Source organism: Podarcis erhardii (genome assembly GCF_964252035.2).
Source record: "Podarcis erhardii genome assembly, chromosome: 5".
Taxonomy (NCBI): domain Eukaryota; kingdom Metazoa; phylum Chordata; class Lepidosauria; order Squamata; family Lacertidae; genus Podarcis; species Podarcis erhardii.
The window spans coordinates 23,407,895-23,425,535 of record NC_138509.1 but is presented as its reverse complement, the minus strand read 5'-3'; the positions used below and the strand labels follow the sequence as shown (position 1 = coordinate 23,425,535).

General features: G+C 40.8%; 1 protein-coding gene across 1 annotated transcript; it reads right to left on the bottom strand.

Annotated features, from left to right (window-relative positions):
* Nucleotides 1–393: 393 nt before the first annotated feature.
* TIMM23B (translocase of inner mitochondrial membrane 23 homolog B) lies at nt 394–17,599 on the bottom strand. The gene is made up of 7 exons (XM_081861300.1): nt 17,338–17,599; nt 15,786–15,844; nt 13,896–13,989; nt 12,548–12,632; nt 7,666–7,724; nt 6,178–6,288; nt 394–845 (listed from the first exon to the last, which is right to left on the bottom strand). The coding sequence occupies exons 1-7, from the start codon at nt 17,444–17,446 to the stop codon at nt 730–732; spliced, it is 633 nt and encodes a 210-aa protein (XP_081717426.1). The 5' UTR covers nt 17,447–17,599; the 3' UTR covers nt 394–729.
* Nucleotides 17,600–17,641: the final 42 nt, after the last annotated feature.

The window sequence follows — 17,641 nt, the reverse complement described above, 5'->3', positions numbered from 1 at the left end:
GTGCCATGGGTTAAGGGGTTGGTTCAGTTAGCTGACAATGCCTTAAGATATAAACATGAAACCCAACAAAGAATTTGTTAGTTTGGTTAAACCTGAAATAGAACAAGAACAACACAGACTCAACATGCTTTATATTTTTCATTCCTTATTATATTTTTACATGTACATGTTTCTATAGAGGAAAACTAGATTATGGTAGCATCAAATGAACCTCACTCAGCAGATTAATTTAGGTAGAGGCCAGAAGGTGGAATCTTGTTCCCCAATAGTGGACATGACACAATTCAGAACACAACAGAAGTTATAAGGCAAATGAATTGAATTGTGCAAGTTGTAAAATCACTCTTAATGTACTGAGGCACAGTTACTTGCTACAAGAGAAGTGGCAAAAGCTGTAGGGACAAAAACTTTTTATTAGAACCAAATCAAGCAACAGTATAGGTACATAAACCTCATCACGGGACAGACAATTAACTTGGGTTATGTAAAGTAAAATAACTAGCCCAGGCAAAAGTGAACATGCTGCCAAAACAAGATCTTCAGCTGACAACTTCATCACACCCTCACAGATACTAGCGTTACTATCTGGCAGCTGGAAGGATAGACCGGTTCTGATAACCATGTGACAGTGAGGTTTTCTAGTCTTTGTTTCCACTCTGCTCCATGCTGTACTGAAAGGTTTCAAGTCTGATTGCACTACATGTGTAGATTCTCAGTTCTCAATGCTGCTCAGAGTGATTGCCTCTGCACTGAGCCCTTCATGTGCTCCCAGTTGTTGTAGAGCGCATAGAGACTAGTGAGCATGAGTCCTGCAACGCCACCTCTCGCTATCCCTCGTAGTCCACCTGTGGAAAACAGTAGCAGTAAAGAAAAGAGATCAGCCAATAAATGTCAGGGGCTTAGTCGCATGGACTGTGCTGTACTAGATCATTTGTACAAGTAAAACACAGTACCCAAGACCACAAAAACTGCCATTGCTATGGAAAATATTGACACACCTCAATGGGAACAACATCTTAAAACAGTGGTTCACAAGCTCAGCCACTTATTAGTAGAAAGAAATTATAAGTGTCCTAACTCACAGACACAATGACTGCTACGTTTAGTCAAAACGAAATAAAAAAATTCCTTCCAGTAGCACCTTAAAGACCAACTATGTTAGTTCTTGGTATGAGCTTTCGTGTGCATGCACACTTCTTCAGATACACGAAAGCTCATACCAAGGGAGCACACGAAAGCTAATACCAAGAACTAACTTAGTTGGTCTTTAAGGTGCTACTGGAAGGAATTTTTTTATTTTGTTTTGACTATGGCAGACCAACACGGCTACCTATCTGTAACTGCTACGTTTAGGTTCATGACATAAGGTGTGAAGAAGAAAAAACAATTCCACTTACATACAGAAAAGGGTCAAATATATTAAATTTCAGCCCTAGCTGGAATATGAATATATGAAAACATAAACAATAGTTCTGTGGCACTTCAAAGACTTTTTTTAATGGACTGTGTAGTCCATGAAAGCTTATGCCGTGATACGTTTGTTAAGCTTTGAGGTGCCACAAGAACCTTGGTTGTTTTTGGTAAAATAAACTACCAACATTACCACTATGGAAATTATACTTAACTAGTGGCGTGTAAAGCTAGTTTTATGGTACCAGAATCCCCTTTCTATAGGTTTAGATTTGTTCTACCAAGGACTCTCATTTCCAGGGCCTTAGAAAAAAAGCAGTTTGCAGCAAAGCCATTACATTTTGCACTGATAGATAAAAAATAATATGTTGAGCAGGGAGAAAATCCCATCTATATATACAGCCTACATGTTGAGCAGGGAGAAAATCCCATCTATATATACAGCCTACAATGGGCTATGTGACAGGATTTTTGTGTCGTGACTTTATATGTGATATAGCTAAAAGCAGTTCAGGAACTACAACAGAACACTTAATGCAGTCTTGACTCTTTTAAGAGTTGTATTTTCAAGCAGGATAGAGGGGAAAAAGCTAGTCTAGTTTGGGCTTAATTCTGGTGTAACACACCAGAAGAACTTGCTCATGGAGATGAAAACCAATTCTCATTTTTTCTGATAATGAAACCCTTTGCACTGCAATGTAGTTGTCCAATACCCAGCTATGGAACACCCCAAAGGAGAACAGCAGAACTAAGCACCAACGTACAACCAAGTCACTTGTGTGAAATTCAGTTTGCATTTGCACAGCTGGCAGTGTTTGCCTTTCTTGCCTGAAATTATTTACTTCAAGGTGAATATGTGGTTTTTTGTTTTGTTTTGTTTTAAAAAAGCAAGTTTGGCAAAAAGAAGAAAGAGTGCCTTTTGAGTAACAGGGCTTAGAACTCTCTTGACCCTTTTCAGTTCTGCTTGCTAAGCGATAGGCGAATGTACTCCTGTCCCTCCTCTGAAGTCAATTCTGCTAGCCTTGGATAGCAAGTTACTTTACTGAATCCCCCAAAACAAGCAGCTGTCATTATCTTTCTCTTACATACACATGTTGAGATAGGAGAATGTCAAAACATGACTTAAAAAGTCGCAGGCTGCAATATTTGAAAGCAGACACTTACAGAGCCTGCTAATTGGGAAGGCCTATCCAGTACCAACTTCTGCCAGAATAGGGCACCTCCACAAAGACAGCTTCCTGATTGCCATTGGAAATCCCCCCTCCAAATCATGGGATTGCTAAAAATAAAATAAATGCAAAGTCACACACCTCTGCATTTCATACCAGGTGTGGGTGGCATGCCATCTGCTCTTATTTCATGGTAGTTTTTGTTACATAAATCAGCCTTATAATGTAAAACGTTTTGTGTAAAAATGTAAAAAGTGCTGTGTTTTCCAATGGTTCTAGTAAACAGGTCACTCTAGCCTACAGGTGTAGCATGTTTTAAATTTATAATCTATTGGGACAATTGACAATGGTGGGACCCACTCTATGTGAATAGAACCAAATGGTTTTCAATACAACCAGCACTGGTGGGCTCCGCTTCTGGCAGCACTCTTTACGGCAGTAAGTAACTCTGGTAAGGTACCATATAGCTGGAAACATGCTATAGTAGTTCCAATCTTTAAGAGAGGCCACCCAAATGTACCTTCCAATTACAGGCCTATTAGCCTGCTCTCAATAATTGGGAAACTGTATGCCCATTTCCTCAGTAGCAAATTGACAACTTTTCTAAATGAACATAATATACTATCTGAAGCCCAGGCAGCTTTCCGTGAGAATCATTCAACAACAGACCATTGTCTAATGCTGTCCTTCCTAGCTGAGAAGTATACCAGACACCTACAGGGTAAACTCTTTGTGGCCTTTATGGACCTGAAATCAGCATTTGACTCCATCCCCAGATCCAAGCTATGGTCCAAATTGAGTCTGATCCTGAAGGACAAACGACTTCTCTTTCTTATAAAAGCCCTGTACAATGGAACCAAACTGCAGGTCCCCAACTCCGTACTTTTGTTGGAAGCTGGTGAATGCCCAATTTCAGCTAGAGCGTGGTGGGAGTTCAATATGGGTATGTCTTTGAGTTAACATCTTACATCAAAAACCTGACAGTACCTAACTATCGAAGGCTTTTTACCAAGGCCAGACTGAATGTCTTCCCCTCTGCAGTGCTGGATGGTAGGTTGAGAGGAGTTCCCTACCAGGACAGACTTTGCTCGTGTGCTCAAGACATCGATTCCATAAATCATATTTTGTTACATTGTGCAAAGTTTGAGCAGGCCAGGGCTGAATTGATTCTACCCTTGCTGGTGCCTTTCCCGGGAAAGTCAGAGGCTCACTATGTCAGGTTCCTACTGGAAGACCGGACAAAAGCTAGAACTTTGGCAGTGGCAAAGTTTCTATCGGTGGTTGCAAGAACAAATGAGCCCTATATTCCAAACAAAGTGCTTGATTAACCTGAAGGTAGGCTGTATGAACTCTGTATTGATTTGTAATGTTTTGTTGGTCTCTGGACCGTAATAAAGATTGTTGTTGTTGGTTTTCAATACAAATCATGCCATTCCACTGATGAAGAAGTGAGAAAGCTAAAAACACCCAGTTTCAAGCCTGATGAAAGCTCCAAGCATGTCAGACAAGAACCATCCACTTTCTAAAATAAAAAAAACAATTGCTGTGCAGGGCTATCAAACTCCCCAAACTTAGAAGTTTCCATATACCTCCGTTAAACCCAACCTAGCTGGTTCCTGTGCCATTGCTTGTTTCTATTTAGCCTGCATATATCCAGAATAATACCACCAATACAAACTATTTCATTAGATCCCCAATTATACAGGCATAGTTATAAAGCACCACACATTCTGGTTCCACAAATATATTTTCCAAGTAGTGATGATTTAATTTCCGTTGGGTTTCCCTCATAATTAGCTTTCCTTCTCCAAGTTCTCATGCAGAATTCTCAGAAAGAGCTTTGAGTTCTACTAAGAAAGCTCAGATACACCAACTGTCCCTGCTGGTGTAGGCTTCTGCAAACCGCGTCTCAGCTTTAAATCTTGATGCTCCTGAACCTTTCTAAGCATGCTTGAAAGAATCTATTGCTGCATGGGAAGTAGCTTCCAAGGTTTCCCAGTTCAATCTTTTGGGGGAGAATGGAGACAAAGAGGGCTGCTCAGCTTTAATGCCTCATTTTCCAAACCAGGGGAGTCAGTTTCTGAAATACACCCACACACCCTTCCAAATCCTACTGCCACTCTAACTTTGAGTTTAATTTATACGGCAGACAGAAGGCAACAGGCAGCAACTATTAACTGGAAAAAGCAAAGACTGTTCATAGAAATGCAACCAAAGTGGCGAACTTTTCGATAAGCACAAACCAAGATTTGAATACATTTTTTCCTTTCTATAGATCCATGTACTTTTGGCACTCAGAAATGATGACAAAATCTTTTTCATGTTTTTCGCTAATGTATCACTAATTTCAATTGATTTTCTGATACTAGTCATATTTAATCTAATGGCACTTTGCTAAGATAAGACTTGCAGTAGCATGTGTCAATAACATAAATCTGCCATTTAAAATTGGGAGGAGCCCTGAAAGTTAACTAATGTTGAAACAAATAGAACAAATAGCTTTATTGCTTATAATAATGTTGGACAAGGCTGGACCTGGAGAGTGATCTATTATAGCTGTAGTAGGTAGAAGTTCAGGTAAATATTTCTAGCTAGAAAAGATGGACAGACTTTTTAAAGAGGAGCCTGCTCTACAATTGATAAACTGGTTTCCTATTTACTGCTTCCAGTGTGTTAAAATCTGTGTAAAAAACCATGGCCTAGTTTCTTCAGCTCTTCTGTTGTCTGTAACTGTTGCACACAGAGCAGATCTATTATGCCAGCACAAATGTCTCTTAACATATTTGTTTCCACTTGAGAATTTGGAATAAATTTTTGAATTGGGTTCTGAGGTATATAACCTAAGGCTGCACAACCCTTCCTTTGTTCCTAGGGGAAGCATAGTGGGTTTTTTGTGGGTTTCAAATATCATTTATCAGTGATGTTTTCCAGCTACAGTCTGAATCATCTTACATATAGTGCTATCCTGTCGGGCTAAAATTGTAGGATGCCTTTTTTTACACTAATCCTTACTGGATGAACTATAGCTAACTGCCAGAGAACTGTTATGGAGTTTCATGACCAAATTCTGGTGTCATTTTCATTGTCAATGCATTTCTCAGATTATATGCACTGTGCAGCTCAATTACTTGGGTAATCTGCTGTTACCAAAACACCGAAAAGCTAAAGTCTATATTTAGAACATTTGTCACACTTAAATTTATTCTGTCTTCTCTTATCACAGTAAGACAAATTGCCTTTTTTAAAAAAACCCTCAATATTACTACACGAAACAAAGCATTCTCTCATATTTACCCCCAATTTCTATTTTAGGAACTGTTTGTTTCTTTTAGCTCTGGATTAACAGTTTCTATCACCATTAATCAGAAGGCAGAACTCATTAAAGGCAGAGCCCTTGTATTAGGATTTCAGACAAAGGTTTAATGCATATGGAAAAGGGAAACTGAGTTTTCACATGGCTCATGCCTTGTTCTTAAGAATATATAATCACAAAAGTCAGCAAACATGACATTAAGCAAACACAGAACAGATAAGCTTACTTTTGACCCAACTCCTGTACGCAGAATCAAAACGAATAAAGGTAATTTTGCCAGCGTACCTGTGCTTTTATACAGCATGCCTGTCATGGTCCCAGCAGCAACTGTGTTCAGATCATCTTCTGCGCCTCGTGTTTTTTCAATTATGACTCCAAATGCGCTATACAGCAGTGCTGGAATTGAATTAAAGTCGACAGTGAGAACACGAACACAACAACAACAACAACAACAACAGCACATGTCCAACACAGAACAACCCAGTAAGATTCTGGTCTCAGTATCATTCTCTCTTAGGGAAAGTGCCCAAAACTGAGCTTGCATTTTAAGGAAGTTGACTTAAGATCAATGAAGGATAGTTTCCCATTACCCTCTCACCCCCAGTAGTGCCATTCCATGTTGTTCAGCAGTGCCCATTGGCCATCCAGAGAGGCTTTTCAGGGTATGAACATGTGCAGAGCAATATCAATGGTGAGAAGAGGGCATGAAACCTTTCTGTAAACTTAGTTAACTTTGGATGATGAAACGAGGAGGTAAGTTAATCAGAGAGGCAAAATACAGCCCTGTAACGTAAGGAAATGGCAGAATGTGTAGATCCAGGGGACATGAAAGCACTGAAGCTTCTGAAGGGAAAGGTAACTTCCTACTAAAGTGTTTCAACTGGATCAGCTGAATGGTTCTACACAAGTGCCAAATGCAAATATCCATCAATTGGGGCCAAAAGCTTTGAAAAGCACCACCAACATTATTCAGTTGTATTATACAAGGGTGGTCAGCAGCAAACCCAAATGAGCAGACCTGCAATGTTTTACAAATACTGAACATAAAAGAGCAACACACTTGAAACAGGGCCCACTATAACTTTTGAAAAACTTATTTCACACTATTTCAAAAGGGTGACTTTTAAACATCCTATAAAACCATTCCTAATCTCATACTGGAAACTAAGAATGGCAGTTGAATTTGTCTTTTGGTTAGGAAGTAGAGCCACACTCACCCACCCTTTCTAGAGCCCACAACTGAAGATTCTCTTCCCAGAAAGGAACTGAATTCTAAAATATTTGCAGACTTGTCACTAGACAGGTCAGGGTAAAGGACTATGACAAACAAGGAAATGTTACTCAAGAAAACAAACACAGCTGTGAAGTGTCTGTTAATGTATCACTTGCAAGGGTGGAATCTTGAACTTTGGGACCTTTGAGCTCAAATGGCAATTTTCCATGATCTATGATTTCTCTGCTGATGGGGGCAGACAGAAAGCGGGGAGGGAATCCTTGAAGATGCCTGAGTCTACTGTGACAAAGGGAGATTTTTCAGGCCTCTAAATCTCATTTAAGGGAAGGCAAGCACCCCTAGTCAGCAGGCCCTAGATTCATTTTATGCTTTGCAATGCAGTGCAATGACTTTCCAAACCCGAAGAATCCAGAATCCTTGACAAAACTTCCATTCTAATTCTAGTAGACTTCCAGGATTACTGAAAAATTCAACTGACTTACAAAGAATGATATTGACATTTCCCATGTAGATTTGATTTACACAACAAACTTACTTACCTAGAGATCCAAGAGTGTTGGCCCATAATGCCCCTTGCCTTGTCACCATATTTAAAATCCTACAAGGAAGTAATGAGAGAAAGAGATTGAGCTGTACTGCTTTATCATAGGCTATATTGTTTTCAAGGCCTAAACAGAACCAAAGACAACTTAAGTTTCTTCTGCTCACACCTTCTGTCCTACAATCTGTTCCATGCATTTCATAAGGCAAGAGCGAAAAAGGGAAAGCTTAAATGAAACTTGTTCTACCTGGAGAAATCAAATGCTGTACAAACGTTTGATCTCTAGCACACCAGCAATACAGGTTTTACTATAGGAACCTAACTTGAAAGGACAAGTTAAATTCATTTGCATTTTTTAACAAATCTGCTCTGCTTTAAGGCAGGTGGCACTACGTGCCAAGGTTAATTAAAACAGTTATGTAACTCAAATGCAAATTTGGAGCTCAGTGTTATGCAATATTTTTTCCAGGTTTTCTTTTTCCATAAGCATCCTAGCTAAAAGATTTATTGTTCACTTCTTTTTTAAAGAAGTAGATCCATAGATTTTTCTGTAGGCCAACATACTTAGCATGTTTCAGGTTCTGGAGAAAGCAAGTGCACATAACATGGATTGTGATCCAAATAATTAGTTAAGGTGTGCATAATGGCTTGATCATATCCACAGTGAATTTTCTTTTTATCTCCCCACCCCTTTAAATACCAGAGCCTTGTACCTAATTCAAAAACAGCCTCTGGAAGTCCCTCAGTTTCAGAAGCACTTTGCCTTGTGGCATGAAGAGCACTGTATTGGGGCTTTGAAGCATAATATAATCATTTCTGCCCCATTAATTAGTCTGAATAACTGAAGCTTCTGAACAGATTCCATGGGACACAAACTAAATGAACTACCCAAAGCACATGTTTATATAAACATTTCTCTTAGTTCTAATACAATGGTACCTCGGGTTAAGAACTTAATTTGTTCCAGAGGTCTGTTCTTAACCTGAAGCACCACTTTAGCTAATGGGGCCTCCCGCTGCCGCTGCTGCACAATTTCTGTTCTCATCCTGAAGCAAAGTTCTTAACCTGAGGTACTTTTTCTGGGTTAGTGGAGTCTGTAACCTGAAGCGTATGTAACCCGAGGTACCTCTCTATATCAATTAAACGGTCATTAGAACACGATTCCAGAAGCAACCATATTTGGGTGAATCTGAAATCAGGACTGAAAATTCTGAATGGGGTGACTGCTGCCTAGGAACGAAGAAGTATTTCTATGCATAGGTAGCTACCAAAGATGCAGTACAGTGCCTTAATAATCCAATTCCTCCCCCCTCCTTCAGCTATGGCTTGAATTTAGAAAACAGCTTTGGGAGCGTGTTGAAGCTAGATAATTTCCCCCTCCAAGACAGACAACTGATTTGAATATATTCATCAAGCAATTCTTTAAATCGAAATGCAAGGCTGATTTTTTACATTCCAAAGAAAAGTGCTTTCATCAAAGGCAACCATGTTAACTGAGCCAATTCTAGATTAACAATTTTTACCAGTACACTGCTCTACATATTTTAAGAATTAGATCACAGTGCAGTGTGGAGTGCTCTTGTTCATTTTTCCTACCTCTGCAAGCCCTGGGAGTTCCCCTGAATATGCTGCTGCTCCTACATTAGCCTGGATTTGGCTACAGTTCTGTCAGCACTCAACAAGAGAGTTTGCTATTAGAAGACATTATACCAAGACTGCCCAAATAGTTTAGATTGCATTAAGGAGCTTGTCCTTTGGAAGACTGTTAAGCATGCAAAAATCCAAGTGCTAAATTATACACATTTTAATTTGGACATCCTTAAATATAACTTCTTATAAACTTTATAAAAACAAAGGGGCGGGAAAGGTCAAACATCCTCTACCATACAAATTAAAATCAGATGCTGAACAAGTGTGTATGCTCCCAGACTAGTGCTGAGTAGAATGTTAACTGCTCAGCACACTCTCAGAGAAGCACAGTATTGCCCCACACTGGTGTCAGCTGCCTCCAGAACAGAGGCAGTGACAAGACAGATAAAACAGGCAGTACTTTTATCTCCCAGCAGTGTAACACCATCACAGGCATGTTATGACCCAGACAGCTGACTACCGCTGGAACCTAGGGACAAACGATGAACGGGAGACAAAGGTACCTTTCAGAACGTGCAAGGTGTCATCTGCTCACAGCATGCTGTGCACCTTACAGAGAGCAAGAAAAGTGAAACTAAATCGAAAGATGTTCTTCCCACTGTGCAAGCTCCTGCCCAAGCAGAACTGCCATATACCGTATTTTTTGCACCATAACACTCACTTTTTTCCTCCTAAAAAGTAAGGGGAAATGTCTGTGCGTGTTATGGAGGGAATGCCTACGGGCGGCATGCCTACGGATTTTCCTCCTCTAAAAACTATGTGCGTGTTATGGTTGGGTGCCTGTTATAGAGCGAAAAATACGGTAATTTACTTATTACAATCCTGGCTAGCTGCTAGTACTTGCACACACATGTGCTGAATGAACATTCATGCCAATTTCCCTTCTGTTTCTTTTTTATGGTTCCACTAACCCAGGAGATTCAGGACTACTTGCTATAAAATTAATGATTCATTATTAACTCATAGTAGTAAATGCTGTACAGGTGACTTACATCTTACATTTATTTTACTTATGCAATTGCAGCTTTGAGTGGAAGGGGAGGGGGAATAATAAATGGAGCACAGAGGAAACACACTATTTATTTATTCTCCCCACATTCTTGTGCAAAGCTTCAATTGTGGGCTTACCAGGCTTTGGGAAGGTGGAGCAGTCAGTGGTATAGCGTGGGTTGTCAGCACCCGGGGCAAGGCAAGTAATTTGCGCCCCCTAACCTGTGGATTTGCGCCCCCTAACCCCCAGATGTTGCGCCCGGTGCGGCCGGCCCCCCCTGCACCCCCCACGCTACACCACTGGGAGAAGTCCTCCGCCTCCTTCCCAAAGGCAGGTAAGCAAGGCATCAGGCTTTGGGAAGGCGGTGCTATGGCTCTGGAAGGGTCCTAGAGCTCTCCCTCCTCCTTCCCAAAGCTGGGCAAGCGCTTACTGGGCCCTGGGACCTGGTCAGAGCCCTCGTGCCTTTTCCCCATAGCCAGGCAAGCAGATCTCCACCTTGCAGAGGCCCTGGTTCCATGGGATCCTGGCTTTATGGGATTTTGCTTATACACACAATGGCCAGGAACGTAACCCCCACCTAAGATGCGAGCTACATACCTGTACAGTCATTGTAGCTTGAATACCCTCACAGAGCCTTATTTTTTTGGACTAGTGAGGTTCTATGGGAGAATATACTTCAACTGATCATTCAGGTAATGTGGGCTGCCAATTGCGTTAATGCAGGTCAATGTGTCCTTTCTTTAATCCACCGTACTTTAACAGAATCTGGAGTTGACATGTCTGAGCAATGAATATTGCTAAAGCGGAGGTAAATGGAAGAAAGATGGGAGGCAACTTTTGTGTCCAATCTCAGTGTCTAATATGGATGCTACAGGAGGCAGACCAATAGTAGCAGCAGTTCCACAGAGCTGAGACTAATGAAGAATCAGAAGGGAATTGCTGATGATTTGAGGAAAAGGGTATGTCATGGATTCTGAGAGGCAGTTGAGTTATTCCCGTTCAGAGAACATATAACTTCCCTATTGTGTAGGATACACTTGCCATTTTTCCGAAACCTATCTTCACTAGTTCTGTGACAACGTTGCAGTATATAAATAATAATAATAATAATAATAATAATAATAATAATAAAATTTCTGAAGGTATGTGTTTCGTCTGGGATCATGCACCAAAATGTTAACAGTTTCTTTACCCCCATTGTTCTAGAAAATGGTAATAAGAAGTACTAACAGATGGATAATTAAAGGATTATACATAAATCTTATAGATATTGTTATAGTTTTCCTTTAAAACAGTTTTACAAATGAGGGCCACATATGAGCCACATTTTGTGGAGAATATTTATCCTTGCAACTGCTAAGAATGGAGTGACTGGGATAACTGACCTTCAACATATCTTCCTGAAGGTCCAGTAGAGCATTAATATTAGTTTGCTGCCACCTACTGGTCTAAAGGATTCAATGATTGCCATCTTTCTACATAACAATCTGTTCAATATACATTTTTTTTAAAATGACATAGGATAATGAATTTGAATCTTTTATGTCCAGCATAATTTATTTTTGGCCAAGATTTCTCTGAAAGAACAAGAAATCTCATTTGAATGTAAAGCTTATAGAAATCAAGTGAATATGTGCATGTATTGACATCCTATGCCCTTTTAAAATGTGGCTCTTTTTTGGTGTGGGGGGTGTTATTGGGTTGTTTTTATTTTGATTACAGTATATATATTGTGTTCTTTACGTTGATCTTTTCTGTGAACCACCCTGAGACCTCCGGGTATAGGGCGGTACATAAATTTAAGAATTAATTAATTAATAATGTAAGCATGCACAAATTGATAGGAGGGGATAGAAAGAGAACAAAAAGGTGTTTCCTCAGAAATAACTCAATTACTTTCTTTTTAAGGTTAATGAAGTGATCACCACTACACGTTGAGCTCATCTTAATTCAAGACTTCTCACACAACTCAGGGCAGTGACAATCTGCTGTCAGGAATACTAAAACGCCCCAGATTTGGTATTTAGACTTACACAGAAGTGTAATTTTATCCCGACTGTACTAAAGGCCAATTTAATGATATCTCACTTAGATTTATAGGAAGTCAAAATTCAAGGCAAGCAAGCAAATAAGTATCTGGAAGGCTGTAAGACCATGAATACTTACGAATTCTTCTGAAAACAAAATGAAAAATGAGCAACCCTTGAAAGCTGAAAAGTATCTGGAATTATGTACTTACTGTACATTTCTAGGTTTAGACCAAGCCATGCTCTGTGTCTCCTTCAAGCCCAGTCGCAGGCCATTTAGCGCACCAAATGCAGCTCCTAAAAGGCAGGACATCAGGATTAATCACAGGAAATGAAAACTGAACCCACATTCCAGTAAGGATTAAAACAGCTCACCAATTAAACACGCAGTCTACAGAAAAATAAACTACAATAATGGTACACTTCTACTGAAGCAGATATACAGGCATATGTTGTATTATTGAAGGCAATTTACATTTTACAGGCAAAATAGTGAATGTGGCCTGCATGAGTCACTTGCCCAATCCTTCTTTGCTCTTTATTTTTTGTTCTTATGTTCTCTCTTCCTGTACCATCACACCCCATAGCAATTACCTACTGTATTCTCTACCTTGGGGTGGGGGAGAATAAACAGCCCCTAGAAGATGCAGGAAAATGAGATGGAAAAATACCAAATCATGCCACACCAGCAAAAAATATCTATTAGTCTATGCATAGAATCTTCAATAACCTGTTATAAAACTGCAAATTTTGTATGTTCAGAAAAACCACAAATGCCATTTTTAAACAGCATATGCTATACTGCAGACATAAATGCCATTATAGACAGCTGATGTGTATGCTCCCATTCTAGTGCTGAGCAGGATATTAACTGCTCAGCACACTCTCAGAGAAGCACAGCACTGCCCCACCCTGCTGCCAAAATGCCTCCAGAACGGTGACAATGACAGACAGACTGGACAATATTTTCATCTCCCAGCAGTGTAACACTGTCAGGCACGGTAATGACACGGACAGCTGACTACCGCTGAAATTTAGGGAATCAACAACAGTCTCAAACATCCCAAACCTTCACTCAAATGTTCCATCGTTCATTTTTGGCAATGAAGGCCTTGCAACTGTTTTTACAATTTGATGATTCCAGAAAAGCCTTCAAAGGGAATGGCGTTCAAAAAATAAATTGCCCAAAGCTTACGGAAAAAGTATCAACAGTGTAAATGGGGGAGAGATACAACCTAGATCACAAGGCCTGGAAATCAATGCACCGTGAAAACAGTGTAAATCACTGGCACTCTCAATGGTGCTAGAAGACTCTGTTCTGTTGTGCCGCAGGACTATTGCTTTTGCTACAAAAGAGTAACCCACTACCCCTCTAGAATTTGCTACTATGATGCACTCAAGTTTGTGTTGCTTGTTTTAGACAAGAAGTATGTCACTGGAGACTTGGCTAAATTTGATACATTACAAATATATTTTTATACACTACACTCACCCACACACATACAAATTCTATTCATTTTAAAACAGAACATCACAATATAAATTAAATGTTACCCATACCTGTCATGCAGCATCCTCCAATTGTAAAGAATGCCAGCTCAAACCTGCCCCTAGTTTTGCTAGCTCCAGTGGGTAAAATGAATTCATCTGTGTCCTGAAATGGAAATATCCTTTTAAATTACATTTGTGGCTAAAAACTCGTTTGCTTTATAAAAACAGGGGCATTTGACTGTGTTGACATTTATGACGAAGTGTTACTTAAGAGAAAAATAAGAAGCCTTGCTATCTCTGAGCTAATCAGGTGCTCAAATGAAAGGTTAGATAACAAGGTCCATAAGAGAATAATACATGGTAAATAAATCTACCAAAAATTCAAGCCATTGCATGTTGACCATGTGTGTAAGCTTCTAGTCTAGCACTGAGCAGGATATTGACTGCTTAGCACACTCTCAAAGAAGCACAATACTGTCCCCCACTGGTATCAGCTGCCTCCAGAACAGAGGAGCTGACAGACAGCTAACATGGACAGTACTTTTATCTTCCAGCAGTGTAACACTGTCACAGACATGGAGATGACAAAGACAGCTGACCACCACTGGAGTTTAGAAACAATCTGTATCACTGGTTCCCAGATTAGAGAGAATTCACACTTAGTTTCTGCCCATACTAGCCTATAGACCTAGAAGCTGCAAGAAGCTGGGATTGTGTGGCTGTAGATCTTTAAGAGCAAGCATGGCAACAAGACAATTGAACACTGTAAGCACTCTCGAGTGGACACTGCGTGTTTGAACCCCGTGAAAGGGAGCTCCCAAGTTCTCTTCTAGCTTATAAGAGTGGGTGGTGCATGCTTAAGGGCTTAAGGGCTAAACATCTAGATATATTTATCTTTCTGAACTGTTTGGTGCGGTTTGAAAATGGGCCATTTGATCTTTTCTGAATAAAATTAACATAGAACCTTAAATCTTCTGTTAAGGTTTATCCATTTATCCTTATTCATTTACAGAAATATGAGAGGACCCGTCCTCAATTTGGAGTGCTTGATGAGGAAACTGGTCAAAATCTTTTTGGAACTATACAATGACCTCACTTGCGCATGGGTTGATTCCAGAGTGACAAGTGTCTCATTTGCTCCTGTGCAAAGTTGTGATTTGGCTTAGCACATTGGTAGAATCTGTGCTTGTGGTTTAACCTTCCAGGGCTAACCATGGCTAACTGGGCCAACATCTACTTACACACGTACAGTGGTACCTCCGGTTGTGGACGGGATCCATTCCAGAGCTCCGGTCAGATTCCGAGGTGTTCACTACCAGAGGTGACTGCTCTGCGCATGTGTGTGGCGCGATAGAGCACTTCTGCGCATGGGGCGAAACCCGGACAAATACTTCCAGGTTTGCTGCATTCGCATCCTGAAGTTTACGTAACCAGAGGGTTACGTTACGCAAGGTACTACTGTATAGGTAAAAAGGTAAAGACCCCTAGATGGTTAAATCCAGTCAAAGGCAACTATGGGGTTGTGGCAATCATCTAGCTGTCAGGCCAAGGGAGCTGGTGTTTTTCTGCAGCTTTCCGGGTCATGTGGCCAGCATGACTAAACCACTACTGGCACACAGAGGACTGTGATAAGTGCCAGAGTGCATGGAAACGCCATTTACATTCCCACTGCAGCAGTACCTATTAATCTACTTGGACTGGTGTGCTTTTGAACTGCTAAGTTGGCAGAAGCTGGGACACAGCAACAGGTTCTCACCCCATTGAGCAGATCTGAACTGCCAGCCTTCTGATTGGCAAGCCCAAGAGGCTCTGTGGTTTAGACCACAGTGCCACCCGCATCCCTTTACCTTTACGTTACATACACATACTCATAACCTTTACATAAATTTCTTAAATGAACATTTAGCAATCAATTGTAACTATATAGTAATATAATTTGAACAAGCATTTACATCTCACCTGTATAAGGTATCTGGGATCTACATTTAAATATGGAGACAAAGGATTCATTCCAGTCACTGCAAAAAATAAAATATAAAACAAAAGATAAATTTCAGTATAACTAGATGTAAAAGTTCATATGACAGTTAAGGGCTAAGAAAGGAAAGATGAAAAATTAAAACAGTGTTAACTTTCAAATGTACATTGTGGCCTGGGTTGCACAAAACGCTAAGCCAGACTGGCTTAGAACTATCATGTGAGCTCTTCCAGAAAAAACATGAGCTGATTCAGACAACACACCAATGCTTGGTAATGCAGCAGCAAATAAAGGACCAGAGAGAAGTAAAGCAGCTGCGTTCTTGCTAAGTCAACGTGAGCCATGCTTAGCTTGTCTACCAAGCAATCCCTACTCAATGAAATAATATTCATAGTGTGAGCCATGCCTGTCCTATGAAGCTGATTAGTACAGTAGAGAGCAGTGTGGAGAATGAAAGGAGAGACAAGCCAGTACACATGAGTTTCAGGCTAAGTAGCCACACTTAAGAAATCTGTGTGTTAATGTAGAACTATCACCTTGAAACTCTACTTACAACAGAGCAGAGTAGAAAAGCCACATGCAGGAATACATCAGGAAAAGATACTTTTTCTGAAATGCTCAAAAGTTATTCAGACCATTCATTGGGTCAAGGCCTTAAAACTGGTATCCCTCATGTTAAGAAAGGAGGCATTTGATCATGCTGGCAAACCCAAATTAAAACAGGGACCACTTTCAGCCTCGTGACTGGTGGAAACACCACAGATGCTTACAGGACAGGAATAGTTCAGTCAGTAAAGCATGAGACTCAATCTCAGGGCCGTGGGTTTAAGCTTCACATTGGGCATAAGATCACTGCATTGCAGTGGGTTGGACTAGATGACCCTTGTGGCCCCTTCCAACTCTACCTGGAAGAGTTAAGCTGCTTTCCCTCCTTCACAACTTTTACGAGCTGCAGCCCCACAAACCTGCCTGTCAGCACCTTCATTCCGCCCCCCGACTTCCTTCACTTTAAACTGTACAAAACTGCACAGTAGAGAAAATAAAAGAAAGGATCTAATACAAGCTCCAAGAAAGAGCACCAGCCTTCTGTTCAATCCTATGTGATATTCCTCCCAAGCTTTCAAGGTAGACTTCTACGCCGCCACATCGGTCAGTTTTACGTCTTTTATCTGATTGTATTCTATGGTCAAAGCTGGTTATTATTATTTTAAAATTTCCTTTATACTTTTCAGGTTTATACATTTCACTAATTTTAACATTTCAAAGCCTGACTTCCTTCCCCTTCTTTCTGCGGTTCCTGAAATTTATTTTTATTATCTTCTGCATATCCCAAATTAACTTAAATTTGCTTATTTACTCATCTAATTTAAATATATACTATTATAAAACTGCAGGTTATTACAATAATCCTGCCAATGTATCGTCATCATTTTATCCCCCCCCCGCATCACATAAAAGAGGGATGAATAAAATAGGGCACCCCCAACCCGACGCCCGAAACGAATGAAGCAGCTCCCCATGCCGAACACTCACGAGGGACTCCGGCCAGGTCCGCGTGGGAATAGCCGGGCCCGCCCATCGCCGCGCCGCCGAAGAGGCCGCCGAGCCCGGAGCCCTTCGAGTTCCCGGCTCCCCCTTCCATGGAGGACGAACTTTTGCCGGGGGGGCTTCAGCAGCCCTCTCCCCTCCCCCTCCTCGGGCTCAGCAGCGGCGGTTAATGGACGTTTTCCCCTCGGCGCCCGCCCGCCCGCTCGCTCGCTCTTTCCTTCCTCCCTCAAGGCCGGCGCGGGAAAGGAGAGCGCGACGACCTCCTCAGCGCCAAGGCCGCGGTTGACGT

Excerpts from the sequence above, each read along its gene's own strand:
- TIMM23B (XM_081861300.1), bottom strand. The coding sequence starts at position 17,446 with ATGGAAGGGGGAGCCGGGAACTCGAAGGGCTCCGGGCTCGGCGGCCTC. Across the intron at positions 15,845-17,337 it reads GGACCTGGCCGGAGTCCCTC|TGACTGGAATGAATCCTTTG; the intron begins GTGAGTGTTCGG and ends TATTTTTTGCAG. Across the intron at positions 6,289-7,665 it reads CAACACTCTTGGATCTCTAG|CACTGCTGTATAGCGCATTT; the intron begins GTAAGTAAGTTT and ends ATTCAATTCCAG.